Raw genomic sequence first — 17,221 nt, 5'->3', positions numbered from 1 at the left:
TATGATTCCCAAAACAATAATAATAATACACCAATTTGAATTCACACATCAATCAATGTCTGTATAGAACAATTCCCAAAATATTTCTATCTTTACAAACTCTCAATCAGTTAAAACAGAATTGTAGGAGTCAGTCTTATATTAGAGGTTAGCTCTTTGTAAAAAATAGTCTGCTAACTAAAAGTACAATTCATTTCAGGCAGAAACAATGGTCATTAAACTTTAAACATAGAGAAAACAACACATTGAGGTTCTCATTTGAATAACATGTTTGATATACACGTCCGATTTACATGCAAGTGGTGGCTGTTTTGACAAAACAAGATATACGGTACTTCAGAAATCATAATAATTAGGGAGAATTTCATGAAGTACAAAGAATACTATTTAAAAGTTTATCTTATACCAATTTGTAGTGTATTCTTCATTGTATGTTTAAACTGTATTTAAGTACGAGTCATATGTAGACCCTGTGATAAGTCATAAGCCAAGTTTTGTGTAAAATTTATGTTATTATTAAATGAAAACAAATTTTAAAAAATATATAGCAGAAATTAATATCTAACTCCTGTAAGATCAAGTGATAAATCTCTGAGTGGTGGAAGGGGTCCAATCAGAGGTGCCAGAGGTTCTGAGTTCAAATTCCTTGAGAACTCTAAACATTTGTACACGAGAAACACAGTTATCCAGAATGACTACAACTGTAAAATTAGTTTTGTTAGAAGAAAACTCAAGTAAAAACGTCTTTTAATGCCAATGTTTTGGTACCAATATGTTAACATCTAATTGATTAATTTTTTGTAATAAGCTCTATAACTAAAATGATATTTTTTATGAATGCTGTAATACGCAAATTTAAAATCCCATTGTAGTTGTAATTACAATAAATAATTAGTTAATTTTTTAAGTCTGATTGATTTTACTAACTTATGTTATATACTGATTTATTATTTTTAATGTAAGTGACATCCTACTTTATAGCCTTTTTAATCCTTTGGGGAGTACTTTGGATGTTCTGGATCGTAAATACATCAGTTGTTCATACAATTAAGGATGTTTAATCCAAACACAACATATATAGTAAAAAAGAGTTTTCTTATATTCAGATAGATAGTTTTTTTTCAAGGTAATTCTTTTCACATAAAAATTAGTCTTAACAATTCTTTTTATTAATGCAAAAAAACATTGACTTCTAATGAAAAAAACTAATCAGATGACTAAAATTAGTTTTTTGTCTGAAATTCTTCAAAGCATGTATATACAAATAGCAGAATACAAGTCTTGACACTATAATGTAGTGTCCCATAGAACTGAAAAGATACTAAGTGAATGTTTACAGCATTTTTATAAGAATGTGACTGCGGATAGCGTATTTAGTGAATTTCTGTTGATGCAGGAAACAGTCACAAGAAAAGGCTTTGTCTATGAATTTGTCTTCTGGACAGGTGGAGTAATAATAAATTGTGATAGCTATGTTGGAAAAACCATTACACTTGGAATTAATTACTGGAAAAAACAAAGGTCTATCAGTATTTCTTCCAATAACAAGATTGATAACAGCAGATGATAAATACATGGCCTTTTCCTTTATCAGAACTCAGTTTCCATTATGAATAACCTATGCAATGACAAGAAATAAAGATCACGGTAAAATCTTAAAATATATTTTTATCTATTTGAGAATTCCAGTATTCAGTCATATACAATTATATGCAGCTTTTAGTAGGGGCAAGAGCACATCAAGACAAAGATGCAAATAGAAAACAGAAGTTGTTTACCAAGAAATACTATTGTGATTCTAACATAATATGTATTAATATTCAATTAATACGATTAATTGCATTGATATTGTGTCTGTATTTAAGTTCATTTCATAACAATAAAATTCAGCTACCCACTATTAGTACCACACATACACAAAATGGTTTTTTAATTTACGTGTTATAGTTTCATTGAAGTAATTTATTCGTGTTCATGGCATAAATGCTGAAACAAGTGTTAGTTAATTAATAACATGTTTAAAGGGTGCTACATTACATGTTTTTTCATTGAAATAAATAAATATATACTTTTATATACATCCACACTGTTTCTACATATTCTTCAGACCGATTCAAACATTTTTTATATCTGAACTAGCTTACCAACGGCATAGAAATACTACTGAGGTAGCTGCTAACTTTTTATGGTATCATAAAATTGCTTATGGAGTCACATCGTTTTAGAGACAAGCTTTATTAATATACATGAATGGGTAAAACTACTTGACCTCAGGTCCAGATTGTACGGTGGATACTGATGCATGATGGTTCATTTGAACTCATGAAGCAGGTTTTGTGTTCGTTGGGCAGAATGTAGTTAAGTGGTATCATGCAAAAGTACAATACCTGTGAAACTGTGACGATTATTTCTGATGGCTTGTTTGAGATTCAAGGCCTCTCCAGACTAGGATTTAGAAAAGACAGTTTTATTTCAAGACATTCTGTATCAGAATTGCAAAAAACGTTTTAAACGTAAGTAAAATTCTGTCAGCATAAAAAATATCAGACAATAGACCTTGGATTTTTGAATCTATAGAATTTGACAAACTTTTTCGATTTGTTTACTTAGACGGTTATGACACCATTGACTGCTCTTTTCAATCAGGTTTAAGGTAAGACATCCTAGCCTCATAACCTGTTACGGTTCTGTCCAGTATGTCTCCTCTTTCCCCATCATTATTTAATAGACTAGCATTCATTCATTCATTGTATGCTTAAATGTCAGCCAAAAACAACACGAAATAGCTTAACTTTACAGTGATGACTTCATGCAACAGAATTTTAGAAATTTATAGACATTTTTTGAGAGTTTAAATATCACAGTTTTAAAGATAATTTTATGGACCAGTTCATAGTTTACTATAGAGGAGAGCCAATTTGTCATTATCATAGATTGTTTTTCCACTCTTGAGTGGGCCACAAATTTTCTGATAAAAAGCAACAACTTGAAGGGTTTTTACAGTCACAATCTTATTACTTAATGGATTGCACATTTAGCGGTATTTTAATTTGTAATGCTCATTTTGACTTGCTACATACAATGGACAAAAGGCAAGCAGAATGATCCTTCACAAATTATCATCAGATATGAAAATAAGGGTTATTTTCTGGGCAGCCCTCATAGCTGACATTTATTGGGTTAAGAATAATGCAAACAGGTAAAAAATTATCATTATAATTAGTTTTTTTATTCTTATCATATTACAACAAGTAATCAGACTTGAAATGAGACTTCAACAATAAAAGTCTTGATGGCCATTGGAGTAAGAGAGACAACAGGCACATCCTGCAGTGGAGACTTGCTGGCTGTCTCATGATTATCCACTTGATTGTCCTCTTTCTTCCACACAAGTCGTGAGACATCCTCCAACCATTGATTGGCTCCAAGTGTTGTCTCCCGCACCTCACGTATTGTAAATGGTTGGAATATCTCCTGATTAAATAAAAAGATATTATTAACTTTTTTATTCAGATAATTAATATTTTTTTAATATATGTTATATCTTATATGATAAACGGATAATACTTAAAAATTAACCCTAATCCTTTCATAATACTACCAGACACCCACGGTGCTACTACATCCTATTATTTTGTTTTGTTTCTTTTTTAAGCTTGAACCCATGAGCTTTAAGACATTTTTAACTCAGAATAATGGGGAGAGTCAAAACAGTACAAGGTCGATGGTACTGATAAAAACTGCTACGGTCACAGATACGATTCACCATAATGATGCAGAACACATAACTTTTGCAGGTTTTACTATACTGTTTTATTATTTATTAATCAAGCCTAACCATATAAATACTTTTGTATGAACTAATAAATGAATTAGATCATTAGTGAGCAATATCTGCTCATTTTATATGATAATTCATAAAGGGGCATGGATGTTTGCAAAACATAGTAGAGCGCTGTTTTCAGGTCCAGTAGCTTCTTATTCCCTTGCCAGAATTAGTGTTAACACAAATATCATTAGATTCAATTGAATTAGAACAATCACAACTTTAAAAATGATTCCAAAGGCCCAGTCCTGTTCGCCACTGAAGTAACTAAAATAAAAAAGTAAAACTATTATTACAGATAAAAATAATAAAACACTGGTCTCCTTATAACGATACAACTGTAAAAGTTTTAAATATTGCCATTAGAGTTCAAACTTGTCAAAAAGGATGATAAAGCAGTGCAAGTCAATTGGAGTTGAGCGTTCCAACAGTAGCACTGAGCTATCCAGTAGATTTGAGCATGTAGAGAATACTTGTTACAAAGTCTCTAAGAATTTGAAGAGAATTTTTGGATTACACTTTTGCTTTTCGGCAATGACTACTAACTTCCTTGTTTACAACAGTGCATTACAGCAGACTGTCTGATAAGTCGTTGTTTCATAACCACACATGTGGCTCAGTATTGTGGATATCAGCCCCCTCACTATACTTTCCAGACGATCTTTTTTTCCTCGTTAGTTTTATTTTTCAGCAAACAGTAGTCCTGACTTAACAACATTTTTTGATTTACAGAATAGGTTCTTCAATTTAAACAGATTTTTATTTACAGAATAGGTTCTTCAATTTAACTCAAATTGAATATGGGTGATTAATTTTTCCTTGCGTGTAACTAAGTTAAAATCTTAGCTTATATTTTGATAGATTGTAATAGTTTTTCCACCTCCTGGTTTTTCAAGAGCAACTTCTTAAAATTTCTCATTTCTCATATGTCTCATAAATCTTAAGAATAACCTTTTCATTATAAGTTTTTAATATTCAAACATTTACACTTTTCAGAACTGTATTATATAGAATAAACCTGTTTATATTCAAATTAGATTGAACAAAGTAATCTTTGTAAATACAAGAAATCTTTTAACCAAGAGAAAATTATTCTGATTTTATTTCAAACTATTTTTATTTGAACAAAGTATTTCAATTTCCAACGAATTTACAAATTGTTAGTTAGTTATAGCCAGTTTGAGAGGCAGTTTTATATTTGAATGGCAGTAACATAACTAACTGTTACATTTAGTTTTTAGATTTCACTCCAACCTGTAATTTAATATCAAGGATTTTTATTTTATTTCAAGAAGACATCTATAGCATTTTTATTGTATGTTCGCCTGTTAGAACAGTAACAGTCGGTAGTTGGTGAATTCTATGAACATGCCTGCAAGTTAACAACTACTGGTTCAGTAGCATCCTCGTCATCATCCTTCTCCAGAATGTGCTCAAGACGTAGCAGGAAGCTGGTTCCCTTCCACGGCTCCAAGGTGAGTATCTGCACATTGTCAGGGAGAGCCGTCTTCAGACCTGAGAACTAGAACACACAGAAAAATTGTATTTACTATCTTGAATCAAGAAGGCTCATAATTAGAAATTATAACATTGTACTTGTTCCACAAAAAATGACAACTTTTATATTCAACAAAATGTGAACTTGTGTAGAATGGAGATGAAAGATTATTATCATTATTAAATTTCAGTGGTATCAGGCCTCAAAATGAAATTTCTGATAAGTTTTTGCATATCTTCACTGATCATGAATCTGAAATTTCAAAACAACCACTATTAAAATGTATTTACAAAAAAAAACATTGTAAAAATATAATAACTACCCTAATTTTTGAGTAATGACGATTAATATTGGGATAAGGATAATTCTTATATTTATTGGACAAGTCCCATAGCAAATTACATTAATTTACATTTACTACATTTAAGAAAACTGAGCAAATTTATTCAACATTTTTACCTCAACCTCAGCTACAACACAATATAGTTAAAAGAATGTTTTTTTTTTAGAAAAATCAAGCATTGTAAACAACTTTGATCCATAATTATTATAAATCCCTTAATATTAAATCATACATATTATTTCATGTCCCTTGATATTTGAGTACGAATGCCATTCAAAGTGTTGATATGTACGAGGGGTATCCAAAAAGTAAGTTTCCATTAATTATGAAAAAGTTAAAAAGACTCAAAAAATAACTGAAACACATTTATTCAACTTTTTACATCATACCTTATTTTTCTACATAGTTACCATCCCTTTCTAAGCACTCTTGGTATCTAGGAAGTAGTTTTTTTATTCCAGCATCACAAAATTCACCCGCCAAATTTTTAAGCCAAGTATCCACCTCATTTTGAAGGTCATCGCTGTTGGCAAATCGCTGACCGCCAAGGTGTCTTTTCAGCTCCGGAAACAGACGAAAATCGCTAGGCGCAAGATCTGGTGAGTATGGAGGATGATCAAAAACATCCCACTTAAATTTCCTCAAAAGTTCCATTGTTGCACGAGCAGCGTGTGGTCGGGCGTTATCTTGAATAAGCAGAACCGTGCGCGACAAAAGTCCGCGCCGTTTATTCTGTATTGCCCGCCGAAGTCTGGTGAGAACTTCACAATACCTTTCTGCATTTATGGTTTCGCCACGAGGAAGATAGTCAATCAATAACACTCCACAACAGTCCCAAAAAACTGTAGCCATTACCTTTCCTGCCGACTCAAAAACTTTGGCTTTTTGAGGAGCTGCCTCTCCTTTTTTTTGCCACACCATACTCTGGCGTTTGGTCTCTGGAGTTGAGTGGTGAATCCATGTTTCATCACCAGTGACTATTCTACTGAAAAATCGAAACCAGCCGCAGGTGTCGATGAAGTCTCTTCCACACTCCTAAAACACTGTAAGGATGAAATAGCAAATCCCTTATGTCACATAATTAACCTGTCGTTTTCACAAGGTGTCTTTCCTATGAAACTGAAACTTGCAAAAGTATTTCCTAAACACAAGAAAGGCAATACAACATCAGTGGAAAACTATAGACCTATATCGATTCTTCCAACGATATCAAAAGTAATTGAAAAAAATCTTTCTGAATCAATTGACAGCACATCTGACTACTCAAAACATCTTGACGCCTCAACAGCATGGCTTCTTACGAGGAAGATCCACCACCACGGCTATAGTTCAACTGACAGAGTTTATTATCGACAAACTTGAAGAAGGTACAACAGTAACCGCCATGCTACTAGACATCAGCAAGGCTTTTGATTGCCTAAACCACTCTCTACTGCTCCAAAAAGTAGGGAATATGGGCATTAGGGGAGCATCACATGACTGGCTTGCTAGCTACCTGAAAGATCGACAGCAACTAGTGGAAGTAAATTATACCAGAAACAACACATCCATCCCATAAAGCAAGATCAACCTTACTCCCAATCACTAGAGGTGTACCTCAGGGATCTATACTTGGACCAGTGCTCTTCATATTGCTGACAAATGACCTACCAAGCTATCTTCTTGACTGGGCCCAAGCTATGTTATATGCAGATGACACCGCTCTTCTTATTGCAAAAAAAGACACAGAATCTCTTGAAATAAATTCATTTATAGCCCTGAATATGACAAAGCAATACTGCCAACATAATGACCTAGTTCTTAATGAGAGCAAAACACAACAATTAACATGGAAAGGCCGAAGAACCAATGATTACTATGGCTTACCTGAAATAATCCAAGATAATGAACCCAAGTATCTCGGCATAACAATAGATGACAATCTCTCTTGGAACTCACACATTGATGGTCTTTGCAGCAAGCTCAACTCTAGTATCTATGCTCTTAAAAGAATAAAAAGTACTTGTAACAATGATACTACCAGGACAGCATACTTCTCTCTTTTTGAATCTCATCTGAGGTACGGACTACTCGTGTGAGGGCAACTCCTCAGTAAGAAACAGGGAGCGGGTTCTGGTTCTACAAAAGAAAGCAATTCGAATTCTTGCGGGACTGACTCCACAAGACTCATGCCGTCAGGCATTTGGAGAACTAGCGATCTTGACAGCTGTCTCACTCTACATCTGCGAGACCATCTGCTTCACAATAGCTCAGAAACCAGACCAGCTAGGTGACACACACAACTATGACACCAGAAACGCCTGTGACTATGCCCTCCCCACACACCACCTGACCCTATTTGAAAAGAAACCTACATACATGGGGAGAAAACTTTTCAATCATCTTCCAGAGGACCTCAAGAGACGCAGAGATGAGAAGTACTTCAAGACAGTACTCAAGGCCTGGCTGCTGCAGAAACCATATTACACCCTAGAAGAATTTTTAAATACCTGATTGTACAACTAAATTATATTGACACAATTCTGTACTCCATGTATACGAATAAAGATTTCTGTATTCTGTATTCTGAAAAGGTTTTCATCTTCATCGTCAAACAATCGCAAGAAAGACTGGGCAGCAGCCATTCGTTGTTGTTTATGGGCATTGCTCAATAAGCGAGGCACCCATCTTGCACACACTTTTGCAAGCTGAAGATCTTCTGTCATGATATTGTGCACAGATGACCGGCTAACTTCAACACTTGACGGCAGTTTATCCATAATTTCATCGAGAGTCACTCACTTATCATTGTCAATAACTGCTCGTACAGCATTAATGACGTCAGGTTGCCGAGAATTGGCCGGCAACCTGTCATGAACATTTTCTCTTCCTTCCAAAAACATGGCATGCCAACGACGGACCATCTGAACGGACATAACATGTTCACCATACACTTGACACAACTGATGATGAATTTCAACGGCAGTTTCGTTTTTGGCGGTCAAGAAACGAATAACACTACGGACTTCACAACTGGCGGCAGAACGCAGTGGAGTCTCCATGATGTTTGGGCAGCAACTGACTGAAAAGCGTGACAATGGGCCAGTGACCGGCGCGCACCTGTTGCCAACCGAACCGCGCTACATATCCCCGCCCACAGCTGCACGCTGTGTTACGTACGCGTCTTTTTACAGAACAGGGAAACTTACTTTTTGGATACCCCTCGTATATTGTACAATTACAGCTAAGCATATTGAATTGTATAGAACTTTTGAATTATTTACCACAACTTTTGTGTTTACAAGTTTTTCACTCAATCATAAGGTTTCATTTGTTTAAGACTTTGAGAAGTATAGTAAAGTCGAGTTAATAAATTTATCTAGGTACACATGAAGCAGCTATGGTGAGAAGGGCTGATTCGATGTGAGTGTTGAATTTAGCTACAGTTCGTCTTCCTCTTACATGCAGCATCTGGAATCTGATGCTGTTTGCAGACTTGACTTCTGAAATGTTTGTCTGAAGGGATCCAAAAATAGTCATTGACAAAGAATGAAGACGCTCAAAACGAACCTAGCTAGAGCTAAATTAAATATTCACATTAAATCTAGGTATTTGAATGTTTTGTGCATACTGAGGGATTTTAGAAAGAAAAAAGACATGTTTACTATTTAATACCAAAGCAGAATAAAACTGCTCCTCATACATTACAAACTACTACTATTTTCTCCTCTGCCATCTTCCGCTGTGAAGCATGCCTACTTACATATTAACATTAGGATAACCAGACAGTGCTGTCCATCAAAAAATCAAAGGTGCAACATAAAAATTGATATTTAAGGTATTAGTGTGATCTTATCCTTGTATTATAATATAGAGTTTGTGCCTATTCAAAAACCATTGGGATCTTAATGTACAGTACAAATAACACCAATGTAAGTAAACACAATAATATAACCATAATTTCATATTGATTTCAACCACATCACAGATGTTCCTCATATATGTGTTAACTAGTTCGTTATTATCTTTTTGGATGTGGTGTAATAACCCTCCTAGTCTGGGTATATTATACAAAATAGTACTTTTTAGAATTATAATTATTCTTATAAAGCAATAACAGATATTCTTTGTAACTGTCACTAAAGTATGGTATTTTTTAGAAAGCTATTTAGCTATAAATCTTCATAGGAAACTCGTTTTACACCACAGCATATTTGTTTACAAACCACTAACAACTGGTAAAAGCTTCAAATATGGAATCGTTAAAGAGTAAACAAGACGACAGAAAAAAAATCAAACCTCACTACTAAAATGTATAACTCTATACAAGCATTTCTGAATTTGAACCACTCCAATATTCCATAGAATATTACATCTATACTGTTTTTTTTTGCAATTTTGTACATCAGAACGTGCCGGTGTGTTAACGGAACTCAAAAAGATTTAAAATGTCCGTGGCACATTAAATCATTACCATTCTAGAAAAAAGTGTATTTATGTTATTATTACATGAACAGATCGATAATACAATTTATTAAACTTTACCTAAAACAACAGTTGCTCATGCACATTTATTAGTATTGGAATTTCAAAGAAGCAACGGTTCAGTTTCGAAAAGTAGAATTAATCTTAGCTATGAAGCAAAGGTTTTAGAATTTTCTATGAACTGTAAGATTTTTTTCAATATACAATAAAATTAACAATAAGAGTGAATACAATAACTAACTAACTTTATAACTGATTCAAACTATGCCAACTGATATGATGTATACTTAATTGGATTTTGAATGAATTTACAAAAAATCTCCATCTATATAAGTTTCAATACTGTGGCTGTGACTGTAACTATATGCAATTATTTCACACAATTGTTTTCTAATCATAAGTGTTCATATTTGTAATAATGGATGTTGTTTACATTTAAAAACATGTTTTATATAAAGTGTAAATTTAAACAGAGCAAAAAAGAAACAGCTCCAATCCTAACACAAAAGAATAAAAAAGTTGAATTTTTTAAGGTTAAATTTTAAAAAGGCCACTGAATTTTGTTGCCACGTATTCCTTAAAATGTTCTGTACATTTTTAAAAATTTTTCTTAACACTAAACAGTTATACTTTTCAAAATTTATTAATAGGGAATCTTAATCACTACCTTGGTTTGACAAGGTTCCAACTGCATCTTTGCTTATTTAGAGAAAATCACATTCAAAGTTTTGATCTCATACAAAATAAACGTAAGAATCCTGATTCAAATCAGAATCTTTCATTTAAATAATTCAGAACGGCTTATTGGGATTGTCTTGCTTTAAAAGACGCATTAACCCTAATAAGAGAATGAAACTCTGACTCTTCTACAGGCTTTGAGCATTGTCACACATGAGTGACCCGGTACTGAATATTTCATTGTAATAGTGTCAACCTTTGTGTTTTCCTTCTAACAGTCTATAACTGCATAAGAGATGATTGTGCACTAACACAAAAAATTCAAAACTGAGTTATACATATTTTTTTAAATTCGGTATATTTGTTCCTATTTATATAGAAAATAATATAAAAGGTGCATAAAAATAAATAAACAACATAATATAACAATTTTTGTACTAATTATAAAATGTATAATTTAAAATTTGTAAAAATAAAACAAATATTTCTTTGGTATATAAAACGTTTACAAGTGTTACCATATTAATTTATAGTATAGTTTTCTCCCTATATAATACAACAAAAATCATCCGTTATTTTTATTTTTGATAAATTATAAATTATTTAGTGAAACACTACACAAACACCAAAAGAGTGATTGGCACTAAGAGAGCCACCCCGTCAAAAGCGCTTATCACTCAAAGGGTTAAAGTGTTTATGAATCACTAAAAGAAACATTTTTGTTAAACTTTTAAATGCCAGTTTAATCGGCTTAACTTTTAAATGTAAAGTAATCGGTATATTCTAAATAACAGTTGTACTGACCTCCATGTAATAAGCTGCCTGCCACTCGGCTAGACTGAGGGTAGTGGGGGTGAAGAACGTCCAGGCGGCCAGAACATGCTCTTGTACCAAACGTCTTTCTGCCGCTTGACTGTCACTTGAGCCACCTGTCAGGTAGTGTGTGCCCCTAGCCACCAGACCTCTCCCAAACGCCTGCTCATTCAATGCTTCATCCACACCAAATGCATCATCATGCAACATCCTTCGATGCAGCTGAAGCAAATAAAATCATTATAAAAACAGTCAATTTGAATACCATTCAGCTTATAATTAATTATAGTCTAGAAAATATTTGAATAATATACTCGTACATACATAAACACTAATATGCTCCTATGCTCCCAGTTATACCGGGCAGAGTAAATACTAATGAACCGTCAGCACTCACAGTTAAGTGCTAGTGAAGTGACAGACTTCACACACTAAAACATCTACCAACCTAGGCATCATTCCCACTCTGGACCATTTTCTTTATTTATTTATTCTTATGCATCACATTACATCATAAATTTTATAACACGTAATTTATCATGAATTGACGATTGAGATCATTATTGTCATTAGGCAACAATGGTAAAATTTTACAATCATGGTCAATGAATACATCTTAAATAGTATTCATACTCATACATCTAACAAAATGGATTCAAGAAAAATGGCCAACAAGCAAGTATAGTACAATAACAATTATTTAACCATGATAACAATCAACAACATCATAACAAGATTAAAACAAAAATCAACAAATACATACAATGAGCAAAATAATAAATACTTAATACTAATTAATCATTAATGATGTAAAGCACTTTAATTTTAGTTATTTGTTTAGAATAATTTTAAACCTATAATTACTAACTTCTCATGAACTTTCAAGCAACTTATATAATTTAATTTTCATGTATTTATGGCTCATTTTTGTTTTTTGAAATTTTATAGAGACTTGGTCAAGCATAACCTCTGCCTTGTACTATATTTATGTACATCTTGCTAGTTCTAATATAAGTTCTTTTTAAAAATGGTACGCACAAATTCCTATCACTTTCATATTTTTATAACCCTTACAGCTTTTTTATATCATATAAAAGCTTTGTGATTCACTACTGCCTCCCCCAAAGTATATAATATAGTTTCAAGTTACTATGAAAGAATGACAGTAGGCTGTCGTGAAACTCTTTAAACTTAAATTTCTTAATGTACAGAGCAAAAAAAAACCACTGTTGCTCTGTATAAGAAATGTTTAACATGATATGATGAATGATATACAATTATGTTTGTTCTTTTATACAATTTAACAGAAAAATAAATTTAAACATGTAAAATACGCACAATAAATATGAACCATGTTTTTTTTTTTACTAAGTGCCGTTTTGATATATACAAAAAAATTAAGTTAACTTTTTGTAAAAATTTTATTTTTATATAAAGCCCACACTGTTATATACTTTTCTGCATAACTGACATCAATATTAAGGCACTAATCATATCTAACATTGTCATGATATTGTCATAGAAGGTTGCCACCTGATCTAACAGCGAATGCAACATGACCATTAAGAAGCTATTGTTGAAATTGCAGCGCTAACCTTCAAGATGCTTCTTCTCATGAAAAAACAAATTTTCAGTGGGCTAAATTGGGGCTTTTGGGAGACTATTAAATTGTTCTTTGCAAAACATTTTTTTTTTGTACTAAATCATTGGTGATTATTTTAAGTCGTCACTCTCCGTTTCTCATCATGAACATTTTTTTGGCCATCTTTACAGCTCTTGCCCATATTTATGTAATTCCATTACTCATACTGTTTTGTCTATATACTTCACAATACTGACCGTGAATTTCAACTGCTTTCACAACTTTAGTGCAGAATAACAGCACATACTTCACAGTCTGCAGGATTCTCAACTGACAGGGGCATTTTAAAGATGCATTAACAGATAAAAACCGTTCAATTTTTCTCGTAACTGCATCTGTGGCTTGCTAAAAATTGAAGGTAGACAACGAATACGTGTGGATTGACGTAGATTTTTTTCTAAGTTTACTTGGGCAAGTAATATCTTGGTGATGCATAGGTAACTTTTAGTACACTTTCTGCCCCATGTACTAAGGTGAACGTTCAAAGTTAGTCTGTGCTGTACAAATTTTATTATATGTTTATTTCTTATGTTATGGCTGTGGAATATTTGACTTTCCATGAACATGTCAAGTTTTGACTTTACTGAACAAGCTATCTCCAAGATATAGTGGCTGTGGTAAAGTTTCAATTAGTATTATTTAGTTTCAATTACGATTATCAGCATAAATACTATATACTATATAGTAAGCAGATGTGACTCTGAGTATTATTTGATGCTGCATTCAAGCAAGCTTCATGCTTTACACTTCCTTAATCAATGCATCTCTCTACACTTTAGCCCGATACTGGAGCACATACTGGACTTCACATGTTAACGATTTTCTTCAACTGGACCTGCATCCAATATTTACCATGAATTGCTAAGGAAAGCAAAGCTTTTTGAAGCCTTTCCACCATAACTCCCAAGATATTTGGCAGCATGTATGATCTAGATTACAACACTTTTCAAGCATAGGGAGTCAACAGTGTCAAACACATTCTTTGTGAGGATGATGATCTCCGTTTTATTTAAAAAGTGCAAGAGGTTGTGGTCTTCCATCAAGTTAGTTACCACATGCATCGTCTGGTTCAACTTCAGTTAAGTCTGCTTCAAGTAGCCTGCAATGATGAAAGCTACGACATTATTGGTGTATCGAACTAAAGCGGTCTCCTCTGGCACCACAGATTTCAGAAGGCTTTCATAAGCGACGACCCTAAGGTCTGGACTGAGTATTGAACCTTGAGAGGCAACGAAAGTGACATCCTTTGTCTGTGAATTTTCTTTGGTCTCATAGAGTTAACTTTTGCCTCAGAGATATGACGACATGTATGACATGTGTTGAAAATGTTTTTCAATTGAGCCATCTCACTTGAGTTTAAGGCGTTCCTTACATCAAGTGTAATAAAAACCAGTCCTTAGTAAGAATATAGGCTATAGGTCTCTGCTCTTTGCAAAGCTTTCTGCATACCTGTAATTGTGTCAATCATTAACTGTTCCTTCCTGAAGCCGTACTGGTGGAGGTTTAGATACATGGCAGTACCTGCAGTAGAAGTCAGATGGGAGCAGATAGGGTTTTCTGATTATTTATAATATAACCTTTCATTAGGAATGTATCTCAAACTTAATAATAATAATAATCAACAATAATAGTGAAAAATCTGTCTTTTTGAACTTAAAAAGTATTTATTATATAAAAGCCTATAAACTTAAAAATATTTACCCCAACAGGCCTTAGAAATTTGGATATTTTATTTTCAAAATACAGATTAACTGTTCTAGTAAATACACTTGGAACAGTTCATCTGTGCTTTAGCAGTAGTAGACTAGAGTTGAGAGAGGATCACTGATTATTGCATTTTGTTTTATTTTACAAGATAAGTAGTCCCTGATGGTAAATAACTACCACATAGAGTACACAGCATTTTAGCTGTATTATTTTGAAAATAGGAGTAATTATATTTGAGCACACACATCTCTGTGACATTAAATATATTTCAATCGAGTTAGTCATTCTTGGATATTAAGTTATATGTGAAACTTTCTGAAAATAATTTATTGTATTTTTTTCTTAATTGTAGTCTATTTGGCCAAATGGTGGGTTTAGGATATTCCACAAAAAATCGTACCATGAGCTCCATTTCACCATCTCGAAGACTTGTACCTCCTTGTGATCTGTCAGTGATGATGGAAAAATGTGACTTGTCATCTTTTAGCATAATACGTGTAGAGACAGGATAATAGTTCCCGGCAATTGGCTCTTCTAACTGGGTCTTGTAAGTTGGCCTTTGGTTCAACACTCGCTTTAACATTTCTCGTCCATTGGAGTCAGTGTAGAATGTTGCGTTGGTTGCCATTTGATACACGCTGTAACGAGTTACCAACTCCTTTCCCAAATGATCACTGAAATACAGATATTATGTAAGCTACGAGGGTCGTCCAGAAAGTAAAGAACGTTTTGTTATAAGTCAATAAAAACAAAAGATAAGAGCATGAAAATTTATTTATAAATACTTATAAACTTACTCTATTTTTCTACAAAATCGCCGGAACTGTCAAGGCACTTGTTGTAGCGTGGCACCAGTTTTTCTATAGCGACGTTATACTGTTCTGCCACCAAGGAATGAAGCCACGTTTTTACTCCTTCTTTGAGGTCTTCGTCACCCAAAAAGTTTTTTCCGCCTAAAAACACTTTCAACTTTGGAAACAAGTGATAGTCACTCGGAGCCAGATCTGGACTATACGGAGGGTGTCCGAAGATTTGCCATTTGAAAGAATTGAGTCCTGCTTTGGTTCGTGCACTGCAATGAGGCCGAGCATTGTCGTGGATCAGCACCACTTTCGACGACAGCATTCCGCGTCATTTGTTCTGAATAGCGCGGCGAAGCCGATGCAAGGTCTCGATGTAGGCCTCTGAGTTGATTGTTTCGCCTCTCGGCATGAACTCCACATGGATTAGGCCTTTTCGGTCCCAAAAAACTGTTGCCATCAATTTCCTGGTGTTCAAATTTGGTTTTTCTTTCCTGTTTTTTGTTGGTGAATTCGAGTGATGCCATTCCATTGACTGGAGCTTTGTCACCGTAAACTGCCTTAATTTGCCTATAAATTTCAATAGGTCGAACATTCTGTGCATTCAGAAACCGTATCACACTACGCAGTTCACACTTGGCGGGATTTTCAATTAACGCCGCCATTTTAAACTTTCACAGGAGACGCAAACGTGACCTCACGGTACCGCTACTCAGCTCACACTGAGGCAGAAGGTGTGGCTAACGAACAAGCTATCTACCGCGGTGGTGGGTGAACTGCGCCGCCCGTGATGCGCAATCGTTCTTTACTTTCTGGACGACCCTCGTATAATAATGGACAAACTAGATACATAATAAATTATTACAATATATATACTCACAGTTTCATGCTATTATTATTACATTAAATGTATAACAAGGTATGCCTTTTTGTTCCTTAGATTCTTATTTCTTAGTTAGGATAACAATCTGAGCTGATCTACAAAATCAATTAACAGTAAAGTATTATAGTTTGATGATTGTCATTTGCAGTTTAGTGGTTTTCTAGAAAATGTAGTACATCTGAATTCATATCAGGATAAGTAGAAAAAGTTCAGATTGAGACTTGTAATATTTGACTTTATTGCTTTTTAGTGTCACAAGCATTTTATAATGTAGACGAGTTTTTAGCATATGATTGGGAGACCACCAATTAAAAAGAGTGACTGAATCTGTCGCTGGAAGTGGGAATCATTGGTGAATGAATGGATGTATGTAAATTTGTAAATTGTATGTCTGAATGAGATCTATTGTGGGGTGTATGACAAAATTCTAGCAAGTAAAAAGTTGACTTTTGCCATGCATTATAGAATGTTCCGGCAATAAAAATCTGATCTGATTTGATTATAATCTTAAAATGTTGCATAATCCCCTTCAAAATATACTCCTCACTTTCTACACAACTAGTGGTT

At 33.8% G+C, this 17,221-nt stretch overlaps 1 protein-coding gene across 1 annotated transcript; it reads right to left on the bottom strand.

Annotated features, from left to right (window-relative positions):
- Positions 1-3,200: 3,200 nt before the first annotated feature.
- On the bottom strand, positions 3,201-15,668 carry LOC124359250 (lysosomal alpha-mannosidase-like). The gene is made up of 4 exons (XM_046811839.1): positions 15,372-15,668; positions 11,614-11,844; positions 5,199-5,348; positions 3,201-3,474 (listed from the first exon to the last, which is right to left on the bottom strand). Exons 1-4 carry the CDS (start codon positions 15,597-15,599, stop codon positions 3,256-3,258), a joined length of 828 nt encoding a protein of 275 aa, XP_046667795.1. The 5' UTR covers positions 15,600-15,668; the 3' UTR covers positions 3,201-3,255.
- Positions 15,669-17,221: the final 1,553 nt, after the last annotated feature.

This window comes from Homalodisca vitripennis, chromosome 4 (assembly GCF_021130785.1).
Source record: "Homalodisca vitripennis isolate AUS2020 chromosome 4, UT_GWSS_2.1, whole genome shotgun sequence".
Classification (NCBI taxonomy): Eukaryota; Metazoa; Arthropoda; class Insecta; order Hemiptera; family Cicadellidae; genus Homalodisca; species Homalodisca vitripennis.
The sequence above is the reverse complement of the archived record's forward strand: the minus strand, read 5'-3'. Positions and strand labels throughout refer to the sequence as shown.

Bases quoted from the DNA above. Each gene is read 5' to 3' on its own strand.
- LOC124359250 (XM_046811839.1), bottom strand. From the start codon at position 15,599: ATGGCAACCAACGCAACATTCTACACTGACTCCAATGGACGAGAAATG. The intron at 5,349-11,613 runs GTCAGTACAACT...TGTGTGTTCTAG, and splicing joins AGGCAGCTTATTACATGGAG to TTCTCAGGTCTGAAGACGGC. The intron at 3,475-5,198 runs GCATGTTCATAG...TTATTTAATCAG, and splicing joins CAGTAGTTGTTAACTTGCAG to GAGATATTCCAACCATTTAC.